The 9,672-nt window shown below is 36.8% G+C and overlaps 1 protein-coding gene across 2 annotated transcripts in view; it reads left to right on the forward strand.

Annotated features, from left to right (window-relative positions):
* actr6.L (ARP6 actin related protein 6 homolog L homeolog) overlaps window positions 1-8,880 on the forward strand; it is a 9,818-nt gene extending 938 nt beyond the window's left edge. Inside the window, exons 2-11 of one of the 2 annotated variants that reach the window (XM_018250527.2) lie at window positions 772-889; window positions 1,326-1,394; window positions 2,388-2,511; window positions 2,738-2,870; window positions 3,222-3,278; window positions 3,604-3,702; window positions 4,059-4,137; window positions 4,945-5,116; window positions 7,949-8,087; window positions 8,611-8,880. In XM_018250527.2, the coding sequence (XP_018106016.1) occupies window positions 772-889; window positions 1,326-1,394; window positions 2,388-2,511; window positions 2,738-2,870; window positions 3,222-3,278; window positions 3,604-3,702; window positions 4,059-4,137; window positions 4,945-5,116; window positions 7,949-8,087; window positions 8,611-8,740 (1,120 nt within the window). In that variant the 3' untranslated portion in view covers window positions 8,741-8,880. Of the gene's footprint in view, window positions 1-771; window positions 890-1,325; window positions 1,395-2,387; window positions 2,512-2,734; window positions 2,871-3,221; window positions 3,279-3,603; window positions 3,703-4,058; window positions 4,138-4,944; window positions 5,117-7,948; window positions 8,088-8,610 lie in introns of both variants that reach the window. The other variant, NM_001097901.1, reaches the window with a different exon arrangement.
* The last annotated feature ends 792 nt before the right edge of the window (window positions 8,881-9,672 follow it).

The raw sequence follows: 9,672 nt of genomic DNA on the forward strand, positions 1-9,672 counted from the left end.
ACTGCACATGCGCCGATACAGCACTTTCCGAAGATTACCGAAGAAAAGATGGCGCCTATGAACTCCGCTGGACAGAATCTGCACCGAGCTGTAAGTAAAGAGATAGGGGCCTTTAGCAAAGGTACCACCTAGGCTGGGTGGGGGGAGCAGGGAAGGGGTCTATGTAGGGTAGGAGATTTTAGTAGCAAGGCTTTGTTTCTCCTTTAAACAAAAAGATAAATAAAAAGCTTAAAAAAAGATTACCGATTGGAAATAATCTTATAATATGAATGCCTAAATCATACAAAAATTTTAATTAAAGTTGAACCACTGCTTTAACCTGTTTTCGAGGGGACCAAAATTAAGTTGAGGAATCGGTTTCAGGATTAAAGGTAGTAATAGAGACTGACCATAAACATCACATAGGCACAGTGTGTACAGGGCACAGTGAGAACACCAACACCGATTGGAGCAGTTTGTTTTATGAAAACTGTTAGTGTCCAAGTTAAGAAGGCCCTAAAATAATTTTGCTGTGGTGCCTCATACCTTTTCCAGTGAGCACACAATACTTAAGATCATCTAAAGAAAACATTAGTAAAAGGCAAGACTGAGCAAAGATACTGATTACTAGAACAAATATCACTTCTTACATACTTCATTACTTAGAAAAATGAGTGATGTGTCAAGGTGAACTGAGCATTGCACACTAGAAAGCATTTCAATGGGAGTGCAGTGAGCTACTGAAATGAAAAAAGTTGCAATTTGCCTTACATGCTTTTCTTTTTATTGCAGTGTAATTCCTAACTGTCAGTTCAGAACCAAGACTGCACGTTTAAAAACATTTACAGCTAATCAGATTGATGAAATAAAGGATCCATCTGGCTTATTTTATATTCTTCCATTTCAAAAGGTAACACAGTGGCTTTTTTTCAACAGTATTGGGTACATTTTGGGCAGAATAAATGTTTATTACAGTAAAAAAAAAATTAAATATGATGTAAAAGCAGCCAGCTGATTACTAATAATATTATAATGATGTAATAGATACTTCATAGACTGAGCATAATAAAGACCTAAAAATAAATACAGTGGTTAGCACAACTGCTTTGCTGGTAATAAAAAGGAAAAAAATACAGTTTGTATATTTATATGTATGCTGTGGTATAGTTCATATTATTCTCCATTAACTGCTAAAGTGCATTTCATTCAAGAAAGAGCTGATAGAGAGTTCTTCTGTTTAGGATCTTCTGTTTAGGATAAGTGTATTGGCAGCTCTACTCATGTATACATATCTATTCAAAAATGTCTACTAATAAAAAAATGTGTTTCTTAATGTATCACATTAGGGTTATTTGGTCAACTGGGATGTCCAAAGACAAGTCTGGGACTACCTTTTTGGGAAGGAAATGTTTCAGGTATTGTATTTGCCAATTTACCCTTATCAAATTGTGTGTGTAATATTAAAAAGGAAAATTGTGTGAGATATAGATTAGGCTTTAGCTTTCGTATCATTTTTTACTTGCACTAGGCAAGAAAACTGGTTAACAATTGAAACAGAATATTGAAATAGCCATTTTTTAAAGCTGCCAAGTTTAAAATTGCACTATATGAATCCTTATAGTGTCATAAATCGCCCTCTTTCATCACCCTGCTCAGCTATGTTCCCAGCTGTCTACAATTGAATGCTATTTTGTGCAAAAAATAACCACTTTAGAGAAAGATCTATCAAAGTAGGCTTTCAGTGTTGCTTAAAGGGGTTGTTCACCATCCAAACACTTTTTTTTCAATTCAGTTGTTTTTAGAGTGTTCCCCAGAAATAAAGACTTTTTTTCAGTTACTTTCCATTATTTTATTTTTTTTTACTGTCTTTCCAAAATCTAAGTTTAAAGTTTAATGTGTCTCTGGTGTTTAAGTCTGGCAGCTCAGTAATTCTAATGCAGACTCTAAACTGTTACAATTTTGCAACATTTAGTTGATACATTTGATACATTTCTCAGCAGCATCTCTGGAGTATTAGTAAGTATTGTATCAATTCTAACAGCTGCCTGTAAGGAAACTCAGAGATTTTTCTCAGCAGGGACAAAGATAAGAAATTTATCAACTAAATGTATCCATTTAGAACAGTTTACAGGGTCGGCGACCCACCCCCTCCAAGGGCTGCTTCAGAAGGTGAAAAAGACACTTGACACTTCAATATTAGAAAAACTGTCACACATAGAAAATAGCAAGTCATTGGGAAAAGTCATTATTTCTGGTGATCTATCTGAAAACAACTAGTTGTTTGAAGGTGAACTGCCCCTTTAAATCTAGGAAGCAGCAGCAGTAGGAGTTGTTATTCTATATCATAGAGCTGTACTTGTATAAGTGTTGATACTGGGGGATCTTAACATTTTCCCTTCTCTATGTAGGTGGATTTTGCGGATTGTAATATAATTATTACAGAACCTTATTTTAACTTCAGTTCTATACAAGAATCCATGAATGAAATCTTGTTTGAAGAATATCAGTTCCAAGCAGCTCTCAGAATTGATGGTAAGTGTCTCATGATATTGTGAATTCACAGAATACTCTAAATTGTGAGATTTTCATTAGGGAAAGCTTTCATTTGCCTCCTATTTTCAGTACTGTTTTTTACCTATCCTGTGCATTCCCATGTATACAGACATAGATCAACAAGTTGGCCAGAAACACACAAGAAACAATTGGCAGATAATTCAAACATGATTAATACCGGTTAATTCTTTAATATTTTTAGCAGGAGCTTTGAGTGCACACAGGTATTTTCGAGATAACCCATCGGAATTGTGCTGCATCATTGTAGACAGTGGTTATTCTTTTACACATGTTGTACCGTTCTGCAGAAGTAAGAAGAAAAAAGAAGGCATTATAAGGTAGGCTTCTTCTACACAAATGTGTCCTGCAGCTCTGTGGCAGCAAGTCATTTTATCTCCTTTGCTTGCATAAACACTATGGGATTGGCAGACTGTTGGCAGACGTCAAGTAGCATTCTTGTGGTGTAAGCAAGTGTTTAGCTTGGGAGCCAATAATAATAATCGCCCATAATTTATTTTGTCTTGCTTTTTGTCTGAAACCTACTCATTTTGAGTTGGCCTTATAGATTGAAGTTCCATAGTATGTCCCCCCTCAATAAGAAGTTGAACAGCTCTCTACCTGACCAGCATTTTAAAACTAGTGTACGTTGTTGGATTCATTTTTTTGTTTTTCTTGTTTGTTTGTTATAGGATTAATGTCGGAGGAAAAGTAATGACAAATCATCTTAAAGAAATCATTTCATACAGGTATGTAGACTAATAATTATCACAAAGTATTTTTGCTTTGTATTTCATGGTAACATGATCTCATTTGAGCATTATCATAATATAATCATTTGGTATTATTTGCCTCTCTCCTTTGTGCATTCTATACCCTATTATATTATTATACCCTACTATATTACCCTTTATTAGTCTGCCTCCAGTTTCATTCTTATGATGCATAGGTTGAAAAAAAATATTTTTCTTTTATAAAGTTTAGCTGATTACATGATATATGTAGTATATGTAGATTAATAACATTTACAGTTTGTTTCCACTTCTTTTGATCTATGCAAATTATGTTTTCCAGGCAGCTGCAGGTTATGGATGAAACACATGTAATTAACCAAGTCAAAGAAGATGTTTGTTATGTATCTACGGATTTTTATAAAGATATGGAAATTGCAAAGTATGTATGTGCAAATAGAAAAGTATTTGAAGCCACAAACCATGTGTTAAAGTGTTTGCTCCTCGATCAAACAGTGATCTGTTTTTGCCAAATCCAGAGAGAAAGTTTGATGTAGAGAATGAAGGTCCACTGGAGAGCAGATGTGTTCAATTTCTTAAATGATTTATTGAAGTTGCATAGCACTACATGTTTAGGACCACTTAGGTCCTGATGCAGTTGAAGAAGGACCCAAGTGGTCTGAAACATGTAGCACTATGCAACTCCAATAAATCATTTAAAAAAAGTATGTATGTGCTTGACTGAAAGATGCTTTGTGTAATTACATAGAATACATCTAATCCCATATATTCTTTTAGACTTAAAGGAGAAGAGAACTCTGTGATGGTGGACTATGTTCTGCCTGACTTTAGCACCATCAAAAAAGGGTTTTGCAAGGTGAGTATGTGTCTGTCTCTGTATAGGTTTAGTACTTACTGACTTACAAATCCCAGCCCTTACCAACAGCTGCAGAACCACAGCCTGAATATATATTTAAGAGGCTTTTTTTAACTGCAAGACATAGTTCTGATACCAGTGAAAATGCAATTTGATCAGGGCATTCTACTATAATTGTAGGACATCTGTAGGTAATATAGGATTTGCTTTCCATTCACTATAGTTAAGATAACTTTGAAAGGGCTAGCCACTGTTTTTCTTTATGGCTGTGGGACACAAACTGTTGTCAAGAGAACTATTCCTTTCTTTGACATCAATAAAAAGAAAGATACAATTATAGATCAGTGCCACAGGCTGTGGGAAAAAAACAAACAGAACCTAGTGCAATATTGTTAATATTCAGTGCAGTCCCCAGAGTCACATGACTGGGGGCAGCTGGGAAATTGACTATGTCTAGCCCCATGTCAGATTTCAAAATTGAATATAAAAAAATCTGTTTGCTCTTTTTGAAAATGGAGTATCGCTATTAACTGATGCGTTTTGAAAAAAAAAATGTTTTCCCATGACAGTATCCCTTTAACAAGGTGCAAAGGAAAAAAAAATCTGAGGGTTTACTTTTTCCTTTAATCTTGCAAATTTTATTTGTTTTTGCAAATTTAACTGTTATCAATAAAAAGAAACCTGTTGGCTCTTCTATAGCTTCTACTGTATATTGTCAATAAAAATGCTTTGTGCATTATAGCCTTTTTGATTAATACACAACCCTTTATTTTGAGCTACTAATTATCTTTGTTGCATTTTTAATAGCCAAGAGAAGAGATGGTGTTTAGCGGAAAGACCACAGCTGGGGAGCAAATACTACGTTTGACCAATGAGAGATTTGCTGTCCCTGAGATACTTTTCCATCCCTCGGACATTGGGATTCAAGAAATGGGAATTCCAGAAGCCATTGTGCATTCCATTAATAATCTTCCAGAAGGTGTGTGTCATTTTATTCATCTTGATTTAAAGAGTATCTAGTGTATCATGCAGTGCTAGATTTAAGAGTGGGTAAAATTATAAGTCAGCCTAACGCACCTGCCATCTTTGGTAAGTAACAAAGCCGTTATATTGTGACCTTGACCAATTATTACCAAAATCCATGGGTGAGAGCTCCCATAACACTACCAGATTTTTCCTTAACATGTTGTGCAATGATTAAAACATTTTTTTTATATTCTTTTTTTTTTTTTTTTTTTTTTTTTTTTTGAAACATTAAAACAAATATCGTAGGTTTTATGGGACCTGTTATCCAAAATGCTCGGGACCTGGTGTATTTTGGTTCTTCATACCTTGTCATGTAAACATTAAACCTAATTGGCTGGTTTTGCTTCCATTAAGGATTCATTATATCTTAGTTGGGATCAAGTACAAGGTACTGTCTATTATTACAGAGAAAAGGGAAATCATTTTTGAAAATTTGGATTATTTGGATCATACCTGTACTTATAATAAAGAATGCACCCTCTGTTGTAAAATAGGTCACCTTGGAGTTCCATGACCTATATATAGAATATAGTCAAGGAACTCCTCTGTGACTGATAATATCCTTATATTTTACATTAGGGTGTACATTATTCACTGTATATTTTACAATAGGATACTTTATTCACCAAATATTCAAAAACCAATGGATGTATGGAGAATTTTGTATCCTTGAGTTATTTTTTTGCTGCACCTGTTAATGATTTTAGCAAAATGCATTTGTGTTACACATTAATGGAGACAAAGCAGAATTAAAGGGGTTGTTCACCTTTAAAGGAGAAGGAAAGTCACAATCACTGCAGAGTGCCAAAAGTTAGTTAACCCCTGTGATTGTATTCAAATACCTGATACCCAAGTCCAGTGCCCCTGTTAGCAGAAAACTGTTCCTCTCTCTGCTCATCATGGAGCTCTCCTCTCTCCTTTTCACTACCTCAGGGCAGACGCATGTGCAGTAGAGTGAAAAAGCTGCCTTTTTTGGTTCCACTTTTTAGTTTACTGCGCATGCGCACCCGCACAAAGAAAGAAGGAGCAGGAACAACCCAGGCCGGTGCAGTTTTCTGCTGATAGGAGCCCATGCTCGGAACAAATTTCGAAGGCGCGGAACCAATTTCTAAGAACTGAACCGCAACCCGCAGATTTACCCACTTTGATCCGCTACCCGGACATGCAACTCGACCCACAACCCGCTGACCCCCATCAAATAGGAAGTGGTGTTCCTGCAAACCCGAAGTGACATCATCAAAAGTGGACGGGACAGAAACAAGTTTTATAAAATATTAAAAGGACTAAAATATAGACAATGTAACATTTCAAGATAAGAAATTGATGAAACCCGCATCTATACCCACACCTGAAAATCCTACCCTCATTCGCAGGGTACCCGCTTTTTTTGCGGGTACCCGACCCGCTGCAGGACTCTAGCCCATGGTATCAGGCAAGTGAATACAATCACTGGGGATGCCTAACAAGTGACTTTCTCCTAACTTAACATTTACAATGTTCTAAAATGTCCTGTCCTTAAAGGGGTTGTTCACCTTCTGAACACTTTTTCATTTGAGTTGCTTTTTTTTAAATTTGAACTGTTACAACAACAGAATACAACAAACAGAAGTGCAGTGTGTATGTGTAGGCCTTATTTGAAATAAATGAAACACTGAATAGCCCTATTAAATTCTATTGTTCTCATCTGTTTAATGTGACTTCTGTTTCTGAAGCTCCATGCTGATCTTCCCTCTCTTGTCTTGAGTGTGTGACCGCGGTAAGGACCATGATGAATCATCTTGCTGTGGCTCGGTCTTGTCCGTCATTCCTGGGATGTCTATACAGCCCTCGCACCTGCTGGCGGCTTCCTGAATGTGCTACCATGGTAAGCTGACCATTAGCATACCGCTGTCGCACATTCAAGAAGCCGCCAGTAGGTGTGAGGGCTGTATAGACGACGTGATAGGCAAAGCCGCAAGACTGAGCCACAGCAAGCAGGATGAAGAGCCGCATGAGGCTCCGGAGCCGCGGGTTGCCTACCCCTGGTTTAGAGAGTCAGTGACCTCCCTCCCAGAGCAGTTTTAGAAAGGTGAAAAATTAGAGTTACACTTCAGTATTAGAAAAACAGTCATACATAGAAAATAGAAAGTAACTGGAAAAAGTCTTTTTTTCTGGTGAACAATCAGAAACCAACTGAACTGATAAGTGTTGGAAGGTGAACAACCCATTTAACAACTTTGAAATTACTTTTTAATAAACAGAGGTCACTAACTTTATTTCTTGTGGGCTACAATGTTATTATTATTATTATTATTACTCATTTGTATTATTTGGCTTTGTCTCGTCTAGTCATATTCCAATCTCTCATTCAAACCTTTGCCTGGTTGCTAGGGTAAAGTTGACATCTGCTGAACTACAGAGCTGCTGATCTAAAATCTAAATAATTGAAAGCCACAATTTTGTTTAAAAAAATAAAGGTCAAGTGAAAAAGCTGCTTAGAATATCCCTATCGACATCATGTTAACATGAAATCAGCTGTCCTTTTGCTGCTACTCTCCCATTCCTTCCCCTCAATAAAAGAAACCTTTAAGTAAAGATGTATTCTATTAGAATAAGGTAAATTCAAAAGTGACCTGCCATCACTCATTTGTCCCTGTTTAACAAACTTTACACAAGCTTTTGTTATCAAAATGTATCATATGTGCCTAAAACACTAATATATAATGTTTATATACTCTGCAGCCAGACCAATTCCTCTCTACTGTTTGCTTTATGTCCAACTAACCATAACTTCTTTCTCTTCTAGAGATGCAACCTCATTTCTACAAGAACATTGTTCTCACTGGTGGAAACACACTATTCCCTGGTTTCAGGGAACGGGTATTTTCTGAGGTCCGGAAGCTCACGCCTACAGACTTTGATGTGTCTGTCATATTACCTGAAAAGTGGGTAACAAAGTATATATTTAATATAGGGGATTATGTACTCCTGGTTGTAAAATATATGGATATTAGAAGTCACTCAGCAGTTTCACAAGGCCACAGAAGTTTTTGACCAAGTTATAGGACCCAAGTGACACCATTAAGCCTATATTGGAACTGCTTTCAGTAAGCTGCATTAATAAGGATATATTTTACATGGCTCATGCATTTTGTAAGGCACATTAGATGTTGCTTTGTTGTTTATTGACCTCTATAAAGACACTCATCTTCAGTCTCATGCTTTTGTATGACCTCCTAATGTTGTTGCATGTTGTACTGCATGTGTAGTAATCTATATATAATACACCAGAAAACTGTTGAGTTGGGGCATGGGGGGACCTATGCAGAGTTGTGATGGGTAGAAAACAGGGGGTGGGGGGGATTCATTCTCCTTTAAAGAAACCTATGTTTGTGTACATTTATATAAGGTTAGTCCTTCCTGGTGTTCTTAGTCTGATGTTAATGTTTTTTGGTTCCTTTTTTTTAGTCCCATCTCTTATTCCTGGGAAGGAGGAAAGATCATATCTGAAAATGATGATTTTGAAGACATGGTGGTAACCAGGGAAGACTATGAGGAAAATGGCCATGCTATTTGTGAAGAAAAGTTTGACATTTAGTTTAGATTAATTACATAAAAAATGTAAATAGGATAAATTTTACTTAAAATGTATTACAATGTATTTTTTACTATTTATTGAGTAAATTTGCATTTTCATGAAATATGTGTTTGTAAATAAATCTCTTTATATAAAAAAAAGCCAGAGATATTTCTTTAGTTGTGGTGACTGTTATGAATCTTTTATCCCAAATGGCCATTTTAAACAACCTATTTGCACCCCAACCTTCCCACAATTGTCTCTATAAAATGTAGAGAGGGCAAGTCTGCTTCCATTTGTATGACTGCCAGTGGCGTAACTACAGTTTGGGGGGTGCCCCTCTCCATCGGAGGACTAATGAAGCACATGTATACCTTGCAACACTTACAAGAAAAATCACAGACTTGCCAGTAAGACCACTGTAAATCTGTCCAATGATCACTCCATAACTACAGACTTGCCAGTAAAATTACTGCAGAAATGGCCTCTGGGCACTGCATTGATAGATTGAAAGCATTAACTCACCAAGCTGAATACCACACTTCTAACTGTGCTTGCTTGTCTCCCTCTCTTCCACCTTGCTGAAACTTCAATGAAAAAAATTAAAGATGGGTGTGTTCCACCTGTCGAACGCACGACCATCTTTGATTTATTCTGGCCGAAACGGGAAGGTGCAAAAGCTTTGTTTGAACCCTAGCAGCGGACTCAGGACCCGGGGCCCCCCCACAGTACGGTCCTGCGGGGGAGTTATTTACTCGACTGATGACTGCCCTTCTTATTCCCCGTTCCTCTGTGAGCATCATATAAGCAAGACTTAAGCAATACATGACTTTGCCACTGAGCCAGTTGGTTTTGTAGTGATTCAAGGGCAGAACCAAAGACAAATTTCAAAATTTTAAAGGAAAGTCCTATTCAGGAGTGAAAATAATCGCTCACACTGGACCCCAAAGTGG

The sequence above is a fragment of the Xenopus laevis genome, chromosome 3L (assembly GCF_017654675.1).
Source record: "Xenopus laevis strain J_2021 chromosome 3L, Xenopus_laevis_v10.1, whole genome shotgun sequence".
NCBI classification, from domain to species: Eukaryota; Metazoa; Chordata; class Amphibia; order Anura; family Pipidae; genus Xenopus; species Xenopus laevis.